Source organism: Thermobia domestica, chromosome 16 (assembly GCF_964235325.1).
Source record: "Thermobia domestica chromosome 16, izTheDome1.hap1.1, whole genome shotgun sequence".
Taxonomy (NCBI): domain Eukaryota; kingdom Metazoa; phylum Arthropoda; class Insecta; order Zygentoma; family Lepismatidae; genus Thermobia; species Thermobia domestica.
This window is the reverse complement of record NC_137469.1, coordinates 98,052,989-98,080,734: the sequence shown is the minus strand read 5'-3', so window position 1 is coordinate 98,080,734 and position 27,746 is coordinate 98,052,989. Positions and strand designations below refer to the sequence as shown.

The 27,746-nt window shown below is 33.7% G+C and overlaps 1 protein-coding gene across 2 annotated transcripts in view; it reads left to right on the top strand.

The window, feature by feature from the left end:
• LOC145673263 (uncharacterized) overlaps window positions 1-27,746 on the top strand; it is a 190,224-nt gene that overhangs the window by 151,117 nt on the left and 11,361 nt on the right. For both annotated transcript variants that reach the window (XM_081742795.1, XM_081742794.1), the window contains exon 2: window positions 8,528-8,591. In XM_081742795.1, coding sequence (XP_081598921.1) covers window positions 8,567-8,591 — 25 coding nt within the window. In that variant the 5' untranslated portion in view covers window positions 8,528-8,566. The remainder of the gene's footprint in view (window positions 1-8,527; window positions 8,592-27,746) is intronic.

Genomic DNA, 27,746 nt, shown 5'->3' with positions numbered 1-27,746 from the left:
ACTTTTACAAAATGATCCAAAAGTAGGTATACAGTACCGTACTGATCTCATTTTATATCTTTCTTATTGTTATCCATTAGGTAGACTTAGTAGACTTAGACTCAGGTAGACTTGTTATCGTGGACTTCGAACCACCACCGGGGCGGGGCTTGAATTTAATGCGCAAAGGCCGTTCCCCACCACAGTAACTCACCTCCAAGAAAACAAGTTAACGACAGAACGGACTGGGAGGGAGGGATTTAAGCTCCATTCTGCTTCCAAATGTAAACCTCTATCTTCATCACGGTTCAGCTAACTCCACCTGTTGTCTTATTGTTTATTGAACAGCCCTCGTAAAACTAAACGTAAACACAATAAATCATATTCTTTACTTGAGAGTCAAAGTAGCCAGTGCGTTCCCTTTGTTCATTTTGTTTAAAGTTAAGATCAGCTAATAGCATTCATTGTTTTGCTTTGTTGACCTTTGATGGATGACGTGTTTTCGCACTAAACGTTTGAAAACGGAGCCAATAACAATTCTGTCTGAATTTAACATTCTTTTACTGAATAACTGAACGTACTTACGGTAAGCCTTTTAAAAGCAACAGATTCAGTCAAGGACAGTTAAAGAACAATAGAAATCTATATCTTTATATAAAAGAAACGACCACAATGGCAGAGAAAAAGATGTATTCATAAAATCGAAAGGTCGTTTCATAGAAGAGCCAACGAAAGTATCATCATATTTTCGTCTTCTTCTTCTTCTTTTTAGCATTGAAGAAAATATTTAGAGCATGACTTTTTATTATTATTCGTTCTGTTCGTCAAATGCAAAGGCAACGTTTTGGGGTCATTCTGAGATCCTTGACCTTTGATAATGGCGCTCTCAGCTGTCAGCGATGAAGAATATATGTTATATCCTCTCCTTTTCCATTTCATACAGAGTAACATGCATGCAATGCACATAACAACTGGTAATTTTGGTCGATTTTATTGCTTTTTTTTTTAACGAATGGTGCAATCACCTTTCTTTCTCTCCCAGAGAGATGACGAAGAAGAGTCTTATATTGCATGTTGGTTGTGTAATGAATCTTCAGCCTCAATATACACATTTGAAAAAAAAAAAAAAAAAAACGCCTAAGACAATGTGGGAAAATATATTGTATATGCTATGTTAAGTATGTAGTTGGATGCATTGAGATGGAACGGGAATGTACGTGAGGTTCTTCCCATACAGTAGGTATATACAGAATATTTCTATAATTCCTGAAGCAGGGTCGTATTTAGAGGTTGTGTTGTCCTTACTATCAACACAAAGTGCTTAGCTATTACTGACCAGTCGCTGTACTGGGCGGAAACGGGAGATTGCTATAGACTGTAGCTTCCCATCAGCGGTGCACCCAGAGTGTCCACTGGGTCTGGACCCCTTTCTGAAAAGTTCGTAATTCTTTTTCTAATAATTCCGTATTTTCGTTTTGTCTGCACCAGAGGTCGCACTCACGCACTCGGTCACAGGGTCCGGATCACCTACAATCTTTTGACGTTGCCTGACCAAAAATTTCTGGGTGGACGTCTGCGATTCCCATAAAACCAATTTTTTTTAAGTTTAATGTTCCACGATTATGCACCGTTGATGATAATATGGATAACGGTGGAATGATTAAATTGGGAGGAAACGGGAGAGCCCCGAGAAAACCCATGCACATGGTATTTGTTCACCACAAGACTCACTTGGCGGGAGCTGGAATCGAATCAAGGAACCCAAGAGCCAGAGGTGTGTATTCTAGCACTGAGCTACTGCGAACCTATGTAATATGTTTTTATATATATTGGTGTTTTGATATTTGAGAAATATCGATCGACAGAAACACCGTGTATACATACAATTAAATTTTCCAGATTAAAGAGATTTTGCTGCCCATAGCCGTAAAATGGTTGTTTGTCACTGTCAGTATTCGTAGGCAAGCTTTCTTTCAGAAAATTCTATCCGTTGGGAATCAAAATGTGAGGAAGCTGCACCAGAACACAATTTTGGAATATCAGTACCGGTAATCACAATTTAATTTTTCGTATCTCCGGTGCTTTGTCCTCCGAAATTATACCTTAAAAAAAAAAACTAATTATACGCGTAAAACCGTTATTTAGGAGGAAAGGAGCAATTCACCCTTGAGTTCAATATGATGAAAAGAGTTTATTAACAGGCTTGATCAAATTAACAGACTTCAATACTGACATTAAATATACTAGCACTGTCAATTGCTACTACTGCAACGTAATGCAGTAGAACGTCACTAATCCAAACAAATTGGGGGTATAAGTTGACAATAAGAAAGTGCATTAAAAGTCTATTAATAGCACTGAAACACGTAAACTCTATATTATGGTGCATTTGAATAGTATAGGCTTAAATGCATGTACTATTGACTGTGCTGTAATACTGCAAAACAGTGACGACTGAGGACAACAGCTTTAATTTCTTGGGGAAGGCATACAGACGGCAAAGACATTGTGGGGACTATTTTTTGTATGCCGAATATAATATTTTATATTACTTGACCCACATTACAATACATGTCTGAGGGCAGTTTGGGGGTGGATGAAGCCAGCAAAGGCCCTTGTCTTATTGCCTCCGTCTAGCGTCGTTACTGCTGTCAACTATATTATATATGTACACTGTAGTTTCAACCGTTACGAAGTTACGTGTCGAATGCGATTGTTCATTTCTAGTTACATTTAAAATCTTTCTCTTTTTTTATGTGTCTGTCCAAATTAACCGAAGTTTGTCTTATCGGGGTCCGGATTAACGAGTTTTGACTGTATTGTTGAGTATTCCATAATAAATAAAATCTTTGTAATTTTTACGTACTAAAGAATTCTTTGAATTCTCTGAAAATTTGCCTCTTCCTAAAAGTACCACCCTTTCCTTGCGCAGTACGCTATGCTGCAGTCTAAGCCATTACATCGTAAGAAAAAGTGTTAGAAAATAGAATGTTCTAATATGAAATACGAGATCCTACAGTTGATGCCATAGTATAAAACGCTACAGAACCTATTGTATTACACGGTAGCATAAGGCATATTACGACAACTCTAGCAGTACACTTGATAGGCCCTACTCAGACTAATATTCAGTCCACATGGTTGGGTAATTGCAAAAATAAAGTTAAAAAAAACGTTGGCCCAACGTACTTTAAAGCAGGGATGAAAATAAGCAACAAAATTTTACTAGCCCAAGAAAAAAGCTACTAGCCCACATCTCACAATAGAAATATATTTACTTACTTCGGTATGATATTAAATACTCGCCCCCACCGATGAACCACTCGCCCCGGGCGAGTGGTTATTTGCGTCCCTGGTTTAAAGTATATGTTGGCCATCCATCAATTTGCCGTCATTTATCCATCAGTTTCGACCTCTCGCTTCTAATCGGAATTTCACTTTCTTAGTAGGGAATACCGCTGGCAATTGACTTGGTTGACAATGCTTGGCAAAAAACCAATTACAATATGTACGGACAATGTTGTCAGTTGGCTACAGTGTCTCTTCCAGACATGTTTTGGGGGGAGCATTGCGCCTCCCCCCCCCGGAGCTCTGAGAATGCTCCCCGGGGGAGACCAAAATAATACGTTTATAATATAATAATAAGGAGAATAGTACCAGGAGTGCTCCCCCCGAAATACTAAGTGTGCCCTCCCGGAACATTATGTCTGAAAGAAACACTGGTTGGCTATCCCACCGTCGTCCACTCTCGGGCTTGATATCTCTGCTGCTGAGGAAAATATAACACAAATATCCCGTTGATAACCAGATGTAGCTTAAAATGTAGAATCGATTTACGGTTCTCAGACGTACGGTTCTATAAGAAGCTTATCATTATCTTTTTTATTTTTTTTTTTATTTTTTTTTTTTTTAAAGGCGTCCTCCCTCAACGTGGATTTGGAAACAGGACAAGGCCATGAAAAGGGAGTAGCTAATCATCATGATGATTGATGAATCAGCGGCTGCTCACAAGATTCTCAAGGACATAACACATCAGGATTAATATGTAAAGGAAAAATAAGGAAACCAGATGCTCTGCTAAGGAACATATATCATTCATTAAAAATTATAACGGAAAAAGTGTTAACAAGAGAGGCAACTTGGTTTCTCAGAAGTATGGTCTATCAAAAATTCCATTATACCACCAATAAAATGCTGGTACGGTGTAAAAACTCCAATCTTTACAACGAAACGTCCGCTCTTCCTAACGAAAGTTATTCATTAGAAAAAAACAAATTCATCCGGCTAGGCAGAGTATATATATATATATATATATATATATATATATATATACTCTGCCTAGCCGGATGATTTTTTTTTTTTTTCTAATGAATAACTTTCGTTAGGAAGAGCGGACGTTTCGTTGTAAAGATTGGAGTTTTTACACCGAACCAGCCTAACACCGAAATAGCCGAATCCCTTGATGGTTAATTTACAACACAAAATGGACCAGAACAAGATAAGAAGCATATTTGAAGATCATTTTCCTTCTCTCCACCCTTCTGAAGCGAGGTTCGGTAAATGTACAGAAGTCATACATTTTCTTAATCTTTGCCCCATTTTGCATGTATTTTTATTGTTTAACATGTTAGGAGAATTAGTCTGAGTTACGAAATTTGGAAGCAACTCTGCATTAAAAAAAAAAATCCGGCCCGACAACAACGGCCTTATCTTGCAGATCAGACTTGGTAACTAACTTGTTAAAGAATATATTTTGAGAGTTAAAAAACTTAGGTCTCAATTCATTTATATTGTGATGTCCATCTAAGACAGAAAAATAAATGAATAAATCGAACTTTAAAAAATATATATATATTCTGCTCCATTCGGCCCTCTCTAGTCTACAGTAACAGACTCCCTTGACTAAAAGAAAAAGTATCAAAAGACTTCTAGTTACGTTTACACTTTGTTATGGTAAAGTACCAAGAGCTTCCTTATGATTAGATAGAAAGCGCGGCACGAGAAACCACGATTCAATTCCTGGTGGATAGAGTTGTCAACGACCAGGCCCTGGCCAGAATAGTAAGACACAGAGGCTGAGATGACTTCTGGGACGTATAACTTTACATTCATAATTTATAAGTACATGATTGCTATTGTGATTTTATGAAATATTAAGTTCTTTAATAAGCAGCGTAGAAACGAATGCATTTGAAATGCATTGAACAATTAGCACAGCGTAATATCATTTGAACAACTTCTTACAATTCTCCGACGAAACACTTGATTTCAGAAAGAAGCAATGACTAACATAAATAAATCCCTTCATGAACGATGTAAGGAATTGCTGTCAAGTCAATAAGGGGACAAACCTCTGCGATAACAGAATGGTCTCTAGTTCTTTAAAAAAACAGTCACTTTCTCTTGTGGAAACAATGGCCTAGAAATATTAATATTTTGAATTTGGTTCTCTTTCTCGCCCGACAACCAAATCGGAACTTTTTTTCTTTTTTGACTGTTACGAAGTAAGTTTTAAAAATTTATTGACCGCTTATGTCCTGAACATGGCCATCCTGTAGTTATAAGCTGGCCTATGAACAAAAATTGACGCTGTCTCGTCTTTTTTTTTTTTTTTTTTTTTTTTTTTTTTTAAAGAGTCGTGAATGTAAGTCTCAGCTAGGAAAGTTATTGGAAAAACTCTGTTCCGTCTCGAAAATTCTGTCGTGTCTCGCCTCGTTGGCAACCCCACAAATGGAAGCTCATGTGGTTCACGTTCCATGTGCGTGTGTAGGGATATATTAGCCTTGATGTTTGAAGCAACGTTAAACTCCAAAGCAAACAAGCAGCAGTAAAGTACCAAACGGTTTTTACTTCTGCATTCTTTAAAAAGTAAAAACCGAAAAAACTTTCACTACCTGAAATAATTTTCCCATACGATGAGGTCACTGTAGTCAACATCTGTATTTAACGATACAACCTCCATTTCATCTTTCTTTCATTTTCTGCCTGACTTCACTGTGTGTGTTATGTGTGACCTGTTAACCTTTAACATTTGTCCTTTTACAGAGATGAGAGACAATCTAGTGAAACTTACAACACACCTACCTGCCTATAGGCGGTTGCATCTTCTTCACAATGCATCTCCCTTTCTTTCATCGCTGCTGTTGTCTTCACGATCGGCTTTTGTTTTTCTTTTCTTTGTCTTTTTTATTTTTTTCTTTCTTAACAAAAATCCTGATGACATAGTCTCAGCAGGAGCATTTGACTCGCCTTAACGGTGATTTCTGATTATGTTTGTTTCATAAACGAACAAAAACGTAATTTACGATCCATCCAAAAAAAAGTGAATTTTGGTTAGAGATAATACAAATACAGCATTCTTTTATAATTTGAAATAAAAAAAGATATTTCTAATAGATTCCGAGTCATAATTATTCAGTTTTAAAATTAGTGTGGCAAACTTTGTTTTTAATATTGGTTGGAAAAAAGAGAATGGCCTAAATTCTTAAGAAGATCTTATTATTATAAAAGCGAATTCAATAAAATTCAGCGTCCAGTTTGAACAGTGTAACATTAATAATATTATAAAAATAGTTATGGTTATTGTGGTTTTAATAAACATTCTTTCTTCAGAACAAACGGGAGTCACAGACTTGCGCACACTTATCTTCTTTATCAGCAAATGCCAGATAAGAGGTTGATTGACAGTATCTTTGGCCAGGATTGCGCACAGGATCAGGAATCGACGTTGCCAGGTGATAAAAACAGAATTGTGCACAATATCTAATGAAGAAATGAAAATGAGATTTCTGGATGCTAAATCTGAAATACAAGTTATTCGCACTTGGAAGGGAAACACCACCACCTACTTTTATTTGTAAAGACAAATTTCAGGATATCAGGAATCAAAATTATTCTAAATGATTCAATTGTAATATTTTTCTGCTTTCTCAGTTTTCAAAATCTAACAGCAGGTCAATAATTTTGTAAAATGTGCAAGTCCAATAGTAACTTCAGAAGCATATTCTAAACGAAGCATGTAAGAGAAAAGCAATAGAATATGTTAGTGAGAAATTTAATAAGATTATCAGGCAGGAGCTTTCAAAGATGACGATTGTGTACAATTTATCCATAAAGATTCGAGATGGGCACGAGTCGAGTCAAAGGTAATTTTCTCGACTCGAGTTCCGAGCCGAGTCAGTGTTTTGAGTTCGACTTTTGAGTCGAGTGGAGTTTCAAAGAAAACTCGTTCATTCCCATCCCTAATAAAGATATGAGGAGTTGCAGAGAAGCAATGTATAATTGTCGAAATAAATTAGCCCCTACTCGACCCATATGCACTTTCCAACCTATTAAGCAGATGGCAGAGATCCAGGATGTTATTACGGCGAAAGGAGAAAAGTCCGTTTTCGTGGATGCTGAGTCTCAAATAGTAGTTCATACTTGCCAGAGAAAGTAAAGTAAATTTTTGGCCCATTGACTATGCTGTTTTGATCTAGTTAGCGCAAAGTTAGTTTTTCATTTTCATAATAATACACGGTAGCCCAAAAATACGTATACACCCCTGCATTGATCAAGTATAACATTCTAGTTTATGGGTTTATTTGCTTCGGCTCTTTCTAACTTAAGATGTAAGTAAAAACGCATTAAAAACAAATAATAAAGAAACTAAGCCTATCTGAAAGATAACAATAAAAAATGATATAAAATGCAATGAGCCTGATCAGTACTGTACTGTATACCTACTCTTGGGACACCCTGTAAACATCTAAGTTTGGCAACGTTGTAAAAAAAAAACTGCGCAAACCTGGATTTTTGGATCTTGATCTGTATAACTGAAAAGTGTGCGCAATCTTGGATCTCAAGTGTGCGCAAGTCTGTTGCACCTGAACAAACATCATAGATTACTTAATTTTTTATAAGGAAAAAGAACAAATCTAAGTTAGAGCAATAAAGTTGTTTATCTTAATTAAATCAGAAAAAATGGGAAAGGAAATGTCTGTCCTGACTAAATTAGAACCTCTGATAGTTTAAACTTCATCGTCAGTGTTCCAGATGTCCATATAGCCAAAATAATACCTATGATTATCATCATTACGAAAAAGTTAGGACGATTAATTGCACCGTGTAGTCCAAGGATCTTATAAAATAGATGATCTACCCTTACAACAAAATCTTGAAGCCATATGTCACAGTTTCGCCACCCCTACTCTGCCCACTCCGTCCAATAGGATCGCAATGTTTTGAGCCAACAATCATGGCGGAAACGCAAGTAGTCAATCAGACGATGGCGGAAACGAGAGTAGCCAATCAGACGTGCCGATGTTCGGGTGTTTTTGGCTTCATTTATTTTATAGGATGAAGATACATATGGGCAGATTCTCTATTTTATAAGATCCTTGGTGTAGTCTGATTTTAAATATGATAAATCGATAATTGAAAATTACAAGTAATGACTAATGTATTAAAATTGAATGTTACACCTGTTAGCTCTATTTTAGATATAGATTTATATTCTGCTTAGAAATATCTTTAAATTAACGAAAAATTCTCCTTGTTTATTTTTTAGAATTCGCCAACAGTGAGGTGTTAGCAAAAATCAAGCACTATGCGGATTTTACCCTTGGTTTTAGGTAGGTGTAATTAATTATTTTTTTCATGTTTAACATTACTCAATAGTACGTACTCTGCCCATTGTTGAGCAATCACAGTCATGGAAATTACTTCCTACGCTTAAGTTAAAAAGGTTCTTTTTAGCCAAACTGGTATGTAGGAGTATTTTAGATGGTCATTTATTCTATAACCACATAATATTTCTAACCTCCTATGTGGAATTTAAAGAGAGAAGATTATTGTTAGAGTTTTCATGATTTAAGAGTGTTCAGTAGCCGCGCAATCTTTGATTTTCAGCCCATTGGATTGTATAAAGAGTCATTTTTCTGTTTTCTTGGGAAGTAATTGAATGTGATTTTACTGATTTCTTCAAATCTATTTGAATATAGCTATTCTTTACGTTTTATTTTTATATAACGCACAGGTTGATTATATGGATTCATATATAAATTCATGGGATCTCATGAATTTATATATGGGTAACCAGGACAAGAGTGAAAATTCTATTGACGAAGAAGTGGCAACATCGGTAAACAAGCGAATGTTGAAAATTAATTTGGCATGACACATGTCAAAACGGAAAAGGAGAGGAGCCTTGTGCGTGCAGTGTGAACAGCAGCAGAGTAGAAAGTTTGTTGCAAAAGGAAAGAAATAAAAGATTCGTAGGCAAGTGTCACAGTTTATAATGTAGTTTCTGCTGAAGGTGCAGGATTGGAAATATTTCCTGAAAAAGCTGTATAAGTTAGTAAGCAAAAGAAAAAAGTGCTCTGGCGGGAGATGGCAGGCAATTATTGGAAGATACCTGAAGTGGGGCAAGAGTGTACGGGGCAAGTGTTAACGTTCACACTTGCCGCTTGTTTTAAAGTTGGATAAAGAAAATGCAGGAGCCAACATGTAACATGCGTAAAAAAACATTTGCAAACGTAAGACAGAAGTTGGCGGCTATAGACTAGTAACAAAACGTTTGCATTATCGTTTAGAATTTCGCAGCCCGAATTGTTGAGCATATGTCATGTCGCACGGGAACACAAAAGAAGCTAGAAATTCGCATCAAAGTCATCCACACTCATGATGACGCCCAGCCAATTCAGGGGAATTGTTTTCAGATACACCAAACGGTGAAATGAGAATTTGCTGTATCATATGCAACGAGTGGTCTCACGAATAATGTTCCAATCTTAATCAAAGGAAGTCTGTATACGTGTGTGACCACTCTGTGCACCGCAAGTAACATTTTTGTGCTTCGTGATGAATGTTGAACTGATTTATCCTATTTTCATATTTTGTAATTATAACATGTATAATATACAGTACTGTAACATTTGTTGGCAGTTCCATTTGACACTAATCTGTTTGGTATTTTATAACTTCCTTAGTTCCATGTAACCAGTACATATATATCTATGATTCATTGTATTTGTGTGTGTGTGTTTATGCCTACATTTCTATGTTTTGATTCGACTGTACATCGTTGCCCCAACCGTTGTTAATTCTTACCCCACCATATGGGGCAAGAGTACAAAATTTTTCCTTCGTCAAAACTATGTTATTCCTCTGTACCCTCTGCTTGATTTGCCGCAATTAAATTGTATATGCTATTAGAGATAACAGGCTTTCACATAGAGAACATATTACGTTTTTCTTTGTCACCATTCCACCGCAATTCTTTGATTTACAAAAAGTGTTCACTCTTGCCCTGGTTACCCATACTTCGTTCTCTCAGCATTCACCTTTTGTACCTTCTTCAATTATTTTTGCTTGAGGGTAAAGAGTGCACTTTGTGCAGAACATTCGTAGGAAACATACCTAAAGGAGCCCTGCGGGGCTTCTAACTTCCTTCGCTCGCTGTCGCTTGCTCACATATGTTTTGTTAAGTAAGTAACATTGGAGATCTTATAATTGCTACATTGGGAAAGAAACTAAAAGATACCCAAAATCACTTGTTCTGCAAAAGTGCACTCTTACCTTTGTGAAATGTGCATTTGCATTCCCTGGGGCAGATTTATTTTAAGAGGTCTTGTGCAAAACACCAACCACCCTGTGCTAGGGGCCACTGAAAAGCACGAATACTACCTAACTCAGTCTATGCTACCTTATTGCGAAACAACCTTATTTCTCGTCTAGTCTCAATTTTAGTTTTTTCTCGTCTCGAAATAAGATTTTCTCGTCTCGTCTCGAAATAAGGTTTTCTCGTCTTGTCTCGAAATAAGATTGTCTCGTATCGTTTCGTCTCGTGGGTAACACCTATAGTGGTCTTTTGAAAAGCAAGATACATTTAGTTAGTCTCGAAGAGAAAATCAATAAATCACATCATTAAAACTCGAGTTCATTTTTAAAAAATCAAGAATAATTCCGTATCAATGAGGTAAAAACAAGAAAATAAAGATGCCGTAGATGCCGTAAATACTTAGCACCATTAACATGATCTACTACTTGTCTTCTGTCAGAGTACTTGTCTGCTTGCTAATCCAATAGAATTCTTATTGCTATTTTCGTGTAACTGACGTCAGTTGATAGCCAAACAATCAAATTAACTAACTCTCTATCGCTTGGTGGGTCGTTTCAAAGTTTAGTTACCATGTTTCTGAGGCTGGTTTTAAGTGATCAGCTATCACACTCAGCTTTGACTCTCCGGCAGAACTAAGAAACAAGTCCTATGCGAGTCGAATTTCATAATTTAAATTGATATATATAGAAAAAATGAATTAATATATGGAGAAAAACAGTTATTCTGTTGCCGCATCATGAGTATTCCGGTGAAGTATACTCAATTACAGTGATTCCCATTTACTTCAGAGTTGCGTTTTTTTTTTTTTTTTTTTTTTTTTTTTTTTTTTTTTTTTTTTTTTTTTTTAGCCGCATTTTTAAATTATTGTATTTGGATAATAATAGTAGTTGAGAGTAGTGTTGCGAAGGCCTGAAAAAAATACGGAAATTTTGGGTTAAAAAAAAAGTTTTTTACAGTTTTTTTTCCAAGCTTGGAAAAAATTGGAATTTTCGAATATTTTACTACATTATGCTTTTAAAATGAAAACTATTTTATATTTACTAGTTTCCAGTTAAGATTCTTGGGTACTTATATTTCTTGTATTAGAATGGGGAAAATTTGTGGCAGCAAATATATGTGCACCACTCCTTTAAAGTTAGCACCGTGATAGAATGGAGTTACGGCTACAAAAGATACTAAAATGTAATCCTAGTTAGATTAATTAATATAAACGCATTTAAATTATCTTAAGCAATCTTATGAAGTTCTCACTTTATGGCAAGGAAGTGTTAAAATAATGGAGCCAGAATTATTATAGTTAATATGTTAAAATCAAATACTTATTTCATTGAAATACCTATCTTCCTTGTGCTGTGTAAAATTTCCAGAAATTTTGAACCCATTAGAAAAATCCTTTGTTCAGAAATATTGGCAAAAACCCGGAAAATATAATTTAAAAGCTATTTTTCTCGCCTGATGCTAATCTTATTTGCTGTAATGTGTCTGCACATATATACAATGTATTTCGCTAGCAGGAAAATACTTAAAGCAACAGGTTTTAATTTTACTTTTTAGTTTTCTGATTTCTGGTAAAAATCCCTCTTTAATAATATTTTTCCAATAACTCAAAAAGAGAGATGATGTTATTTACATACACACACACAAGTGCGTAAATTTAAGCAACGAGAAATATATTAGAGGATTAAACATGTGAAACTTCCGTTATTATTAAAGACTATTAATTATTAATGCGACTATTAATGCATCGATGTCGGGGGCGGGGGGGGGGGCAATTTAAAATTTAAACAACTTTTATGGCCCGTTTCAATATTAAAATAGATGGCAATTACTAACGTGACAGGTTCCCATCTACAACAAAATTAAGTAAGAATTTCCCATAAATATTAATTCAGCTCTAAATAAACAATTATAAAAAAGAAAGAAAGAAATGTAGTTCTAAGTAACTTATTAGTATAGAAACGAATGTCAAAACGGGCATAGAAAACAAATTAAATACAGCTTTCTTTTCTGTAAAACAAGGTGCCGTTATTCAGCACTAATTTGTTTCTCTATGCGTTCTGATTGGCTGCGAAGGCAAGCATTAAAAGCTAAACAAGTGGAAGATATTAGCAGGTGCTGACATCTATTGATCGTATTATATATTAAATACATTTAATATATTCTTATTCCAGTTTTCAAATCGATCTTAATTGAAGCATTCATTTCATAAATATAAGCATTGAAAAAAAATGGATGAAGAAATCACATTTTGAAAAATAAATTTCAGATAAATGGTGCAAATACTGCATAGAGTTGCGTACCATCAGGAAAAGAAAGAAAGAAAGAAAAAAAAATTAGAAAATCAAGCACAAAACACTAAAAGCACACTACTATCAACGTTTTCGCTAAATATTTCATCAGATAGGTAGGAAAAAGTATGGGAAGATAAAGGTAGCTAAAGGAACAGAAAAGTAGCTATGAACTTTCTATGGTTTGTTCCAGATAAGCTGATAGGAGGCCAAACAAGTTCTCTTCCCCCAACACTCACGCACATGGCCTCATAAGCGTGATTTTTGGTGTTCCTTCTTTCACCATCAAACCTCCGCATACGGAGGTATTGAATGTCTAAATATATCAGAAAAATTTATTATAACATTCATAATAACTCTGAATATTTTAAAACATTTAAGTTATTCATCTGTATTGGTGAGATAAAGAACACGTCTTTTAGTATAATAATAAATTTAAATCAACTCTTGTCGTTTTCTTACTAGTCGGGATTGTGAAATGATGTTGGAATTGTAAACAATGATAGGATTAGGAATTGAATGGTTACTTAGGGGTAGACTGGAGCCTCTGGATGCCCGGTGAACGCTCTCTTTATGCTGCTCTCAAACACTCTATTTAATAACGGCAATGTAATGAATAATTCCCTTAAATAGATATATACATTATTTTACTGTAAAAATACATAAAATAATTCGCTTATGTTCTGAATGATTGTTAGCTTTCTAAGATGCATGTAAGGTAAGCTAACCTGATATTACAACTATGTTGACGAATGACGTGGCTATCTTTTGTAATCAACCAAACGTCAAACTGGAAGAGCTCCTTGATATCCTTCGATGTTAGCGATGTGGGATGTAAGCTTTGTTTCTGTCTGTTGGTGTTATGTATGTAGTAAATGCATTCTTGGATTGAATTTTTTCACAACAGTGTTGTTTTCAATACTACATTTTCTCAGAACTGATCCAATATAATTTGCTGCCCCGTGAAATAGCATCATTTGCTATCTAGAAAGAGTACAACTTAAAATCTACAACTTTAAGTAATATTACACTATCATAATTTTAGGGACGTTAATGAACATCCAAAGTTCACTAAATAATAATAATAATAATAATAATAATAATAATAATAATAATAATAATAATAATAATAATAATAATAATAATAATAGTAATAATAATAATTTGAAATATGTTTATTGGAAGCAAAAAAAATAAAATAAAATAAAATAAAATAAAACCACAAGTGCCCCAAAGAAAAAAAAAAGTGTTTTTACAAGCATAGGGCGCATGCAAATAGAATTAATAACATGCAACTGATCATACAAAAATAGGTGAAATGGATAAAATATTAGTTCAGAAAAAATAGCATAAAAACATGCAGTATCTGTTACAAACTGGGAAATACAAAAATAACAATAGTAAAAGAATAAGCATAATTAATATGCATATAGAAAAGGTATACCATATAGAATAAGTATATAGTATAAAATACAAAAATGGATTATTTACCGTATAGTTGAAACAGTTTACAAAATATTGAAAGAAAAAAGTTCAGACTGCTATTACAGATTGAAAATAAATATTTCTAAGTTAAACACATCAAGTAAAATATACTGATTCATAAGGCTAGTAATTATAATGACGACAATCAAATGAGCATTAAAAAAAAAAAAAAAGAAGATTACATATGACAAATAAAGAATTCAAGACCAAGATAAAAGTGCAGTATCCATAGAAAAGAAGAAATTAAGCATAGATGAGAAAAGATGATAGGAAAATAAAAGACGAGAGAATAAAAAAACCTAAAAAAAAAATAAAAGGATCTTTCAAATGGCACCTGACAAGTTAATTAGGAATGCATTATAGGTCTTTTAGAAATTAATTAATTGTGAACGGACTTTAGCAAAGTTACTTTGGAAAATATCTAGAACATACTAATACTTGTTGGCTGTATCTATAGTTTTATAAATTGAACATTTCAAGGTAGAAACATTCGAAACAAAAGGTACTAAATTTCTGACATTACGATAAGGAATTCTTATGATCCATAAACCATTAATAATAAAAAAAAAAAAAATACGCCATGAAGAATATTATGAAAAAAACTCAAATCAAAAATATACCGCCTATCAGTTAGAGGCAACAGATGGATATCTTTAGATATGCAGGACAAACTCATATCTTTGAAATCTTTAAACTTCCATCGTAACCAGGTTAAAAAATTGTTTTGAACAGATTCTATGGTATTTATAAAGTACTTAGCTTCACTTCGAATAACAGAGAACAAACTATGAACAAAGCATGCCAAATTTGTAATAACTGATATACCATTTATAAACCCATGTTAATAATAATAATAATAATAATAATAATAATAATAATAATAATAATAATAATAATAATAATAATAATAATAATAATAATAATAATAATAATAATAATGCTTTATAGTTAACTTGTATAAAAGTTCAGTAAAATTATCAACCAGTAAGAATGGCATGGAGAAACAAGATCATATTTCCTGGTCTCTCCGACGAACTCTAATGTGCTATCATATTTCCTCTGATTCGACATCGGTTAAAGATGGATTCCTCTGTGCCGGATCAGTATGAATTTCAAATTCATTATTTAATTTGTGTGATTTTTTTTCCTTTCAACATTTGCCTCGCTGGTAATAATTTTGATATTACTGGGCCCAATATTAAGAGGTACATGAAACCATTTCATTTTCGGTTGATTTACTAAGGCATTATCCTTTGTCACGTTTCCTTTCGTGCAGGTTTATTTTTGGCGCACAATCGAAATAATTGCTGAAAAAAATATAATTCTTTCACTATATATTCCTATTGTCCCATAAAAGATTTACAGTGGGCGACATGAAAATATCTCACTTGGTATAGATAAAATTCAAGGGGCCCACCAAAAGTAATTGTTGAAAAGTTACAATTCTTTTATGATTTTCGTTACAATTCTTTATGATTCTTTTGCACTGTCGAAAATTACAGTGCAAAAAGCACAAATCTAAAAAGCACAAATGCTACCTAAACGCGTCAGGTAGGGCGAAGCTGGTGAGCACGCACACAGCATAGATGTGTGTCCGAAGGGAATAAACGCATCAGTGATGGTGCGTATACGCGTAAGTGACAGTACGAAAAAGAAGTAAAAGTAAAGGAATTTCAATAGCACTTGTCATGGTTTCATATTGGTACCGCTCCATTTTTAAATATAAAATACAGCTTCTTTACACTGTGCAAAACTATATCGCCGTTGAAAAATAGCATATTTTATCCGTCGTAAAGCACTTGTAATGATTTTACACTAGTAACTCTACACTTGTAAACCTAAAATACAGCTATATTACTTTGCATTTAATTCTGTCGCCTGTAGAAGTTTGTTTATGTCTTTTCATGCAAAGTATTCAATTTTACTTGTAAATCTTTCAAAATGTGGTGCACCAAAACTACATCAGCACTTTTCCTTCTCCAGTTTATAAATATTTACACAAACATCCCACAATATTTCAGAATATTGAGTTCTTTTTGGAAATTCCTTAATTTCGAAACTCGGAACCCGACATTTTACCATTATCATGAAGAGGTTAAAATATTTGAATCTATTAATAATTGTGTTGTTACAAGAAAGAAAAAAAAAAGATCTTAATTAGGGATCAGTGCACTACTGCAACGTAATCAACTTACTACAACAAAGAAATAAAAGCTACGAAATTTGATATCTAAAATATAACGACAGTCGAAAACCAATTAGCAAAATCCATTTTTCTTATTTTTCTTATTTTATTTTATAGATATATTTTTACGGTAAATTTCGAACCTTCCAAGATCTTATTGTTTGATATTTTTTCTTTAGATTAAGTAATTAAAAACAAAATCCCAGATAATCTGGGACAACCTATGAACATTTACAGTTATGCACTCGCTTCTTACTGAAATATCAGAATTAATTAAAAAATAAGTCAACAGTCACGGAAAATTAGTGACAGAGGGTATGTTAGTCATCAATTTAGTACTAATGACTAATAAAAGCTACTTTTTTAAATATCACATAAATGATAATAACATATGTTTAGGAAGGAAACCGGCGAATTTGGGTCCCGAATAATTCCTGGTGGGACTGATAATGTAAATTAGCGGTTGTCCTGGTTAAACTGAGACGTCTTCTAGGAGTCCTAATCATTTTCCCTCATGTGACAGCCAATAACACACAATTATATCTATTGTTGTCATGGTAATATATTTAGTATTATTATCCATTAGTTATCGATATATTTACAAGTTTCCATCAACTGGTCCAATTCTCATGAGTTCTATATTCTCATTTTGAATAAAATGAGGAAGTAAAATTGTAATTTTGAAATAAATTTAACCCTACAATGCATGATTTTCTATATAAAAAATTTGTGAAAAAGTAGTTTTGCAAGAGAAAACAAAAATGAATAACGAAAGTACTGGTACTCTTAATAGTGCCATCTATGTGGAAACTGTGGAATTACAACTAACTTCGAACGTTCCCAATCTGGTTCAACATACACTACAACTACATACCGTTAGGTAGGAAAGCACAGTTTTTTTACCATTATGACCCGTATCTGTCCCACTATGCATTGTAGGGTTAATTAGTGTATTCATTAATAACAAAATGGATTGCTTCACTTTTTTATGAAATAAATTATTTTCACACCTTATTGAAATTATCAAATGATTGTTCATTCCATTTAGAAAAAACAAATTCTAGACGCTCAGATCAATTGTAACTCAGACCAAGTAAACGTCGCCAACACCTAGTGGCCCACTTGCCGGTAAACGTCGATCATCGATATAGAGACGCGACGAAGGATTGCCGCTAGTGTACCACTGGCTTCAGGATTTCGTCGAGTTGAAACATATACCTAAAGTCGCTGTGTTGAAGTTACCACTACTTAGCAGCGAGGATTTCATTTTGGTCCGCACCCATTCAATTCGTCGAGGAGAATTGCGAAGGAACAAACACGAACTATCGCCAGTCATGTGCATGTGGCCATTATTATATATTATTTTTCCCTGACGAATTGTTCCTAAAGTGAGATCCGGAGGTCAAGAGTGACCCCTGCCTCTACATCATGAAGTGGAAAATCTTGAGATGAGTGCGTGTAATTTTATGAATTTAGATGGCAACAATCGCCGACCATTAGAAAGTTAATATGGGAGAACTATGAAATAAAGTAAACACGTGCACGTCATTTTGTTATAAAATTACATGGCGGAAAGATTTTATCTGATCCCAAACGGTTATTGTCAAATATATATATACGATTAAAGGAGCACTCTGATTGGCCCAGTAAAAAATACCTCAAGGATTTATTTCTCTACAAGTGAGATTTTTTTCATCGCCTCCGTGGGGAAATTGGAAGAACACGCGCCTAATATCACAAGGTTGGTGGTTCGCGCCCACTCCGAGATACTTTTTATAGTGTTTTTCAGCCTCATCTTAAAATAAAAAATCACGCATATAGGCGATTTAGTATATTTTGAGGGAGTAATTTTGTGGTTAGTTGGCGTTTCGTCGCGTCTCTGCCGCTGGTGGTATAATTTTCAAAACGGAAGTGGGGCCACCGCGGATCGTCGCCGCAGGGTGCCAATTTTTTGCGAGATGTCGTTAGTTGCCCATCGCTGGTCCACCAACGCTTACGGCATGGGGACATTTCCTATTTACGAAGTCTCAAAATTAATTAGATTTATATTCCTTTACTATTGCCTTTTATATTTTCTCTTCACTTTTTATATTTCGAATAAATAAAAATAAATTTTATTTTGTTTAATTTAAAATTAAAGTTATTTTAATATTATAATACCATTTACATTTTATAGTAAATAAAAATGTTTTATGTCATGAATGAGCTTTATAATCTTTGCTATAAGTAATTGATTTCTACGAGGGTTGGCTGGAATTTTTGCAGGCCTGACAGGGAAAGCGACTTGATAGCGAGTAAAAATTTTATATCATTTCTACATAGTCCCCTTCTAATTGAATGCACATTTTCTAGCGGTACTCCATTTTCTCTAATTCGTTATATATATATAACAAAGTTACTTTCTGAGTGTGTAACCAGTAATTTATAAAACACATAACTGCCTTGTCTGTGAGGAAACGTTTACCCTTCAAAGCTATTTTTATGGCAGAGAATAAACGACAGTTCGAAAGTGTCAAGTCGAGTGAATAGTGGAATGTTTGAAAAAATTAAAGCCATAGACATAGTTACTGGAATGAATGACAGTATGGCACGACACGTTGTCATGAAGAAAAATAACACTACGTTCCAGTTTATCAGTTCGCTTCAACTAAATCTGTTGTCGTAGGCACTGCAACAGACTTGAATAATAGTCTACATGAATGGTTTGTCCTTTGAGCAGAAAATCGATCAGAACAACTTGTGCGTTACAGAAATCCGACGCCATCACTTTCCTGGCAATCATTTTCTGAAAAGTCTTACGAAAAAGATTTTGAGATTCAAGAAGAAACTATTAGCGATTATACAAATGAAAAAGTCTTTTCTTTCAGATTCGAGAAACGAACTAACGGATGATTTCAGAGAATCGTTCCGGACTTCTGAGCTCAAATATAAAAACAAGGATTTAAAATCCATAAAATGCAAAGTGAGAGTTAAGTGTAAATTGTGTTTCAGGTATGTCTTCGTTATGATTCTGGAGTACAATATGTACTCAAGACTCTACACAGAACTATTTAAAGTTTATAAATACCTTAAATTAAATATATAAAATCCAGGCTTTGTTCACGAATTATCAATTAATGTTTGAAATCTTTATTTTGATGACTTCAGAAAGAGGTCAAAATCGACAACAATGTCATTACAAAGTATGTGAAGAGAGCACGGAATTTAGAAGACTTTCACAAATTTAAATTATTTTAGGAATAGGTTTTACCTGTAAATACGTGAAAAAATTATTCATTGCGTTTTTTCTAAGATAAGACATTTTTCATGATATTAATGCTTATAAATGTTAAATTAAAATAAAAATCATTTAGGCTTTTGTTTGAAGTCTCTTTATCTCAATTTTATGCCTTAATGTTACGGTTAAAATCACAGGTATAATATGAAATGTCTGTCACAACATATATGTATAAATGACATGATACCAACCAATTGGTATACGCCCTCCGAACATCTGCCAAAAGCAAATATAATTTATCTGGGAAAAGTATCAGAGCACTAACATGATAATGACGAAACTTTAAATGATAAGGAAAACAATCCGTGTCTCGTTTGGTCCTCTTATAAACAGATAGGGCCGGATTTAGGGGGTGCAAAAGTGCACGTGCACCCCCCCCCCCCGCCCTTCGTTGTAAATATACACTACCTAAAGTGAGAAGCTAGAAATGAAAATAGCAACACTTCCGAAAATTTCTGCTGCCATGTTCCCGTTTGGCCTTAAAACAAAGGCAAGTTTTGCAAAATCAATAGCGTAAGTCAATTTTCTAAAAGTTGAAAGAAAAAGATTCACCGAGAACAGACATTTAGCTTTTCCAGGGCATTTCCTAATTCACCCATAGATGCCCAAAGGCATTTAAAAAATTCCAATTCAATTCAAATGTACTGGTAGTTATTGGTGCATCCCCCCTGAGAAAATCCTGGATCCGAACCTTTAAACAGATATTCTTACTTTAAAAACAAAAATGGTAGAATTTCAACGGTATAGGTTTGATTCACAATCTCTTCCGACTCTGAAACGATAGAATCATGGAAGTTAACATTATAACCAATGAGCTTTTATTTCTAGAAATTCAATTTTAAAAATACGACTAAAGTCAAACTTTTAGTACATGAATAATAATCAATGTCTTCTCAACGACATGAAGTGCTAGCGAATTGAAATGAAGGTTTAAATTTTACACGATACTGTATATTGAAAAAGTTTCCATCCCTGTCAAGATTGGCGACTTGTTTTCCCACTCTGCGATGCTAAAGTGGTGGAGGTAAGGAAAGTTGTTTTAATTACCCACCAGTATTACTGAAATAAGTTTTAGAAATTTTAAGCAGTTCCATACTAGAATGACTTTTTCTTTTCCTATTTCTTTCCCTCCTATCTGATGAGAAACCTAGCGAAAGTACTTACAAGTAATGGGTCCAAATAAATGAATCGAGTTGAGGGATGAGACATAGTGCCCCTGATAGAGGATGTGAAAGTATGTGTATGTGCAAAGTTATAGCGGCTGAGCACCATAAGAAACGGAGGGGGAGGGAGTCAAAGTTGGTGGGAGAAGGGCTATGCTATGTTATAGAAATACATCAAATAAACTGTTAAATCGTAAAAGTAATGAAAGATACACAATGCAAATAGTAATATTTTCACATATTGAGAATTGGCAGAGTAGATTACAAACCTCCGCCGCCGTCTTGAAATCCGCCATTTTGAAATATGTTATTTTTTTTTTTTTTTAATAGAAAGGTAGTCATGTAATATATCAATTAGGGCCAGAATGTTCTCAAAAATCAATTATGAACTTTAATGATCATTATCTGTACTTATTTGGAAGATTTAAGATCATCTTTATAGTTATTTACGAAAATCTAGGAGACTGATACTTGTAAGTTGAAAGTTTGATTCGTAATTGATTCGTCTTCGATTATTGTGACAATGTTAGTTCGCGAATTCGGAACTTGCAATGATGATCCATCGTCGGAGGACAATAATCGTGTCCTGTGCTAACATTGTCACAATAATCGAAGGCTTCATATTTGAAACAAACCAATCAAATATAATGCGACACGATAGACACTCGAGGAAGCCACCTCACCCGATAACTTATTTTCCGCTAAAACTTCATTGCCGTATTTGACTGCAGTAGTCCTTTTCATTTAGATATCACATGCTACGCTCGTCCCAAGTTGCTATGGCTTACGAAGGTGAACAAAGTTGAGTGAAAAATATAGCAAGTGGTTAAAAATATTGTGGTTTACGTACAGTACGTAATAACGGCATTCCAATCTATCAGATTTTATTGTGTTAGGATCTATATTAGTAAGTATGTCATTTAACAAAATATAACTATATAAATTCAACATTGTTTTCGACCAAAAGCGCAAGAACAAAACAAAACAAAAACAAAAACGTTAAGCGGAAGCGGTTCTTCCAGATCGGAACAGTTCTGTTCGGCACTATATGCAGCAAATTGGAAGTAATATCATAAATAATACTGCAATAATATACAACGTGGATATCAAATTTCACTTTTAGTTTTATTGGCTTGTAGGTATGTTTAACTTATTTATGTTTTCATGATAATCCAAACTTTCAACATACGAGTATCAGTCTCCTAGATTTTCGTAAATAACTATAAAGATGATCTTAAATCTTCCAAATAAGTACAGATAATGATCATTAAAGTTCATAATTGATTTTTGAGAACATTCTGGCCCTAATTGATATATTACATGACTATCTTTCTATTTCAAAAGATATCACATATTTCAAAATGGCGGATTTCAAGATGGCGGCGGCGGTTCATGATCTACTCCGCCAATTCTTCTTTCGACACTATGTGAAACTACCACCGTTTGTATTGTATATCTTTCATTATTTTTACGATTTAACAGTTTATTTGATGAATTTCTATAATATAGCATAGCCCTTCTCCCACCAACTTTGACCCCCTCCCCCTCCGTTTCTTATCGCGTTCAGCCGCTATAACTTTGCACATACACATATTTTCACATCCTCTATCAGGCACACTATGTCTCATCCCGCAACTCGATTCATTCATTTGGACCCTTTACTTGTTAGAATGTACTTCTTTAGTATTGTGTGTTAATTTTTTCACTATTCTTCGGCAGGTAATTCGATATCTTTCTTAAGCCAACAATTTCTTGATTGGGTTGATGCATCTCTCTATTCTAGTTTATTTCGAGCCAGATGTTTTATTTAATTTTAGGGAGCACTTGGTCGAAAACGTGTAAAAGCTTTTTCAGGCCTGCCATCCTAATTGAGGTTTTCTGGGTTTTTCTCATTCACCCCAGGCAAATACCGAGATGGTACCTAACATATAGGTTTCCTTCCTTCCCCAATCCTTTCTTCCTTCCCTTTCTTCGGCTATAGTGTTATCATCGAGGGACGTCATTCCTAATACGTGACGAGCTAACATGGCCATCAATGCCGAAAACCGAGAAATCTAATTCCTAACCTATTTAGTTCTAGTGTTTCTTTCCTGTATCTTCTATTATTTGGTTTGTATATTTCAATCGTAGTATTTTTTTTTCGGGGGGGGGGGCATACTTTTCCTTCTGACAGCATGATTCCTCCATGTGTCATAATAAAGGGTATCCCATTGAAAGCTACGGATTTAATATGCTTAAGAAAATGCTGTATATTTACAAAAAGACAACTATTTTTACATCATTACAACAGGTAAATGTTCCCATTTAAAAATAAAAGACGAAATCTCATTTGTGTCCTCCAAGACTTGCTCTGCAGAACTTCACTGTTTCGATGAAATTTAAAATAACTTTTCCACATACATTCTCAACATTTTGCTGATAATGTGTTCAATTTCCTCCATGAGTTCTCAAATTGTTCAGGGTTTGTTTGCTAGGGCTTCGATTTCTGAAACTTTCATAGGAAATACTCGCAAGGAATAAGATTACGTGACCTAGCTGGCCTGTTCTGGTCGTAATTATGACAGAGAGGTTTCGACCTGGGAATTTCTCATGAAGCAAGACAGTAGTTTCGTAGGAGATGTGGCAGGTAGAGGAGGTACTCAAAAGAACTTATAAGTACAGTGTATAAGCCAACTATAAAACATGTTGCGTAAATCAAACTTTGCACTCTGAAATCGAAATATTTACCCTTTATGACGAAGTAAAAATATTTGTTATTATTCTTTTTAAAAAAATGTTATTCTATTAGACATATTAGTTCCGTCGGTTTTGTTGGAACACCTTTTATATTCTGTTATCCAATCTTTGTGGAATAGTAAAAGTATTGCAATGGTGCAATTGATCAACTAAACGAGTGAATTACGCTTTATGTTGTGAAATATGGTAGACTTCCAGTAAATATATATATATATATATATATATATATAGCTTCCTGTTACCAATTTCGCTCTAAGAGGATCAGAATTAAAACAAAAATCAAAAGTAGCAGCAGATTTTTGTAGCTTTCGGTATTTCACCTAACAAGGAAGAAAAGAGACTAGAAGAAAAAAGAGATTGGGATTGCAATTATTATATTGAGATGTTCATATCTCGGAACCCCTTAAATTTTAAGACATGACATTTTATATCTTGACTATTCATTTAAAATAATTACACACATGTTTAAATGTTTTAAGATGTCTATGTCTTAGAATTCCTTTAAGCTGAGAGACGTAACATTGGGTACTTAAACTTTTCTTTTAAAATAATCATTAAGAATTCATTAAAGATAGGAATACGCAATAACCTACATAATTTCACTGGACTTCCAATTGCATTAAATTCATTCAACAGCCAGTGGAAACTAACAAATGCTGTAATATAAAAAAACAAGTTAAATCCATTATTAGGTTACAATTACATAACAAAAATGGTAAATTTATAAGTTAAATACATTATTAGGTTACAATTACATAATAACAAAAAATGTAAACTTATCTAACGGAATTTGGATACATGAATTTCCTAAATTTTGTATTAGACAATAATTATTGAAAGACAAATCGGTAGCATCCAGATTTCCCACACTATATATTTGTTTATTTTGTAAAAGGAATTGGTTAATCCGGAGTTTTCATATAATATATTGACAGGTATCGAAAAATATGAAAAGTACAGACTGATAATTACGTTGTCTCAACGAGCATTGGACTGAATATTTCTATGTTGTGATATTTTTTGTTTTTATGTATCAATATTTCTACATATTAGTTTCTCATTACAGCTTATGTTTTGCTTTATTTAATATATTTATTTCAAAGGAATTTTTTATTTCTTTTTAAATAGTGGGATTGATTTTATTTCCTTTCTATATTTGAGTAATGTATCGTTAAGTTTGAATGATATCATGCTTAACACAATCTATACCATAAGTTGTTGAATTAACATTATCAATTTTAATTTCCTTCTTTTTTCTTGCATTATAACTATGGATATTTTTATTCTTTATTATAAGTGAATTATTATGTACATTACGTGTAAGTACATTACGCACATACATACCAGAATGAAGTTTTGTTAGTAAATCAAATGACACTGTATTTTATTTAATAAATAAACTCTTGCTTGAATAGTACATTGAACGACCATATTCAGCTCTTATGGCTTTCTTTCCTAATATTAAGAGTGATTGTGTTTTAGGTTTCTCAGTGTATCCTCAGACAATACACAAATACATCAGATGACTTTGTATATGCAACTTTGTAAACTTTCTTGCTATGTCTGCGACACATAGGAGCTATCTTCTTTTCTAAACCTCTGTGCAATTTCTAAATCAGATGTTGATCCTTGCTATCCTTAAGTATGTTATACATTCGATTTGTTTTCACCTCCAAATTCTTAATACCAATTTTATTGGGGAAAATTATCTTCGACGACGGCTTATGAGAAAATATATGATTTGACTTTTCTAAATTTAAAGATAAAGAGTTTAAACCAATGATATAGTGTAGATATATCTTCCTTAATGTATATAATATACGAGCGCCTATATCAATTGCTCTATAGTGTCTGCTTCATAAAATGAATAAAGCTTTACTGTCTTTAGCAAATAAAGCTATTCTATCTATTAATTGAAGTAGATGTACATCATTTACTTAGATTAAGTAGAAGAGTAACAGTCCCAATATGGACCCTTGTAGAACACTTTTTTTTTTTTACACTATTTCTTTCTTTTTCATTTTCTAATATATATTGTAACCTATTAGACAGATCCATATGCTTCTGAATTCTATATTCTCTAGCTTTTGCAGCAATATGTTATGCTTGATTGTATCAAATGCTCTCTTCAAATCAATAAATCATGTTGCAAATTTACTGTTAATCGGACATTCTTGAATTTCTACCACTATATCAGTGACAGCATTCAAGACACTCGATTTTTCCTAAAACCATATTGACATTTATGAAAATAATTTATATAATTTAGAAATATTACCATTTTATTATGCAACACTTCTCAATTACTTTAGAAATTAAACAAATGTTTTAGCGTTTTTTGATATTTGGTCTAAAAGAAGAGAGGTAGGGGTACTTTACTGAGAAGTCCATATCTCGGAATTCCTTAGATTTCAAGAAATGAACTTTGGTATTTAGACCTTTCATTTAAAATAATTGAACATGTTATATTTGATACAGAAGAAGGCAATTTCTAAATAAAATCGATATTGTATGTCGTCATTGCTCCAGAAAAACGCTAAACCGTATGAAATGTATTTTTGAACGTAATTAACACTTTGGTCAAGTTGTATTTTTTATCATTTCTCTTTGATTAAAGTACATATCCTAAGAAGAAGAGCAGGCAGGGGAGTCTGGCTTTCTTTTTAATTTCTTTTTCATACTTTTTATTCTTTCCATGCGAAGAACGAGGATTTCAACTACTGTAGTTTCTAATAAGACTGATTGATGTGAAAGTTTAGTAAGTTTAGTATACTTCCAAAAATAATTACGATCCATTGCCTTTTGGATTAAAACATTATTGACTGAATCTCACAACAAATAAAACGCCTTACTTTAAGGAAAAAATCTAAATTAATTTTGTCCACACTTACGTTTTGGAAGTATAAAGCAATTTAGTGTGTACAACATTATTGGTAATTATTGTCATTATAATCCAGCCAATCGCTTTACGTTTAACACCCGCGAACATATAGCTAGTTTGATCAATCTCCTCTAGTAACTTTGCTCATTAAATGCAGAGCATTATACCCTGCAACGTTTCGTCTATCTATTACTCGATAAAGATAAAATAGTTCAACTAATTTTTGGCTGCAAAGTCACTTCTGGCGCACTAACACACAACTATTTAAACTTTACGGAAGTATTGTCAATAGACACACAACTGAAAAACTTGTTATTGTTTTCTGTACTACGAAAAGGTCCTTTTATCTGTCTACTCTGAAAATATATTCGACTTGTATCAGTTACTAGGTGCATATTATGTTTAAACAATGGGGACAGGTGTAATATTCGCATGACATAACTTCACAAATTTTCACCGTTAATTAGAAAACCAGGTACTGTCCTACTTTAGGAAACCACACTTACATTCGTGAAACATTAACTTCTCTCAGTACGAAATGCACTCTTCCTACTTTAGAAAGTTTTTCTTAAGGAAGGAGTATTAATGGGTGCAGATTAATTTGAGGAGGGCTGAGTATATAACTCAACTCAATTTTAAAATACCCACCAACTTGTGCTAGATGGCCACTTAAAACACGAATGTTATTTAAACGAGTCATGGCAGAAACGCAGCAGAGGGACCACGCGGTAGTGTGAAGATGTGTCCACAGAAAGCAGGCGCATTAGCGTCGGTGGGTATACTCATACACAAGGATAGTGGGAAAACACTTCATATGGCATAAAAAACACATGTCTAGCGTGTGGCACAGCTTTGTGACATCACTTTAATACTGCCTTCACATAGCACTTTACTTCATCGTGTCTTCCTTATAGTACGTGGTAACGAGCACACTTTCCATTTCATATTCCTACCTTATTATACATATGAGAAGTTATATCCTAATATATTTTGATTACTTATACAATCCTATTGTGCAATTAGGTAACATATTTCTTCCGTAAATTTTACAATTTTTGCCCCTGAAATAGAGTAGCATCTAGAAATATGTATGACAGGCTACCTAGCCTAACAAATTGTATTCCATTTTCACACAGTACATTTTACCCCACT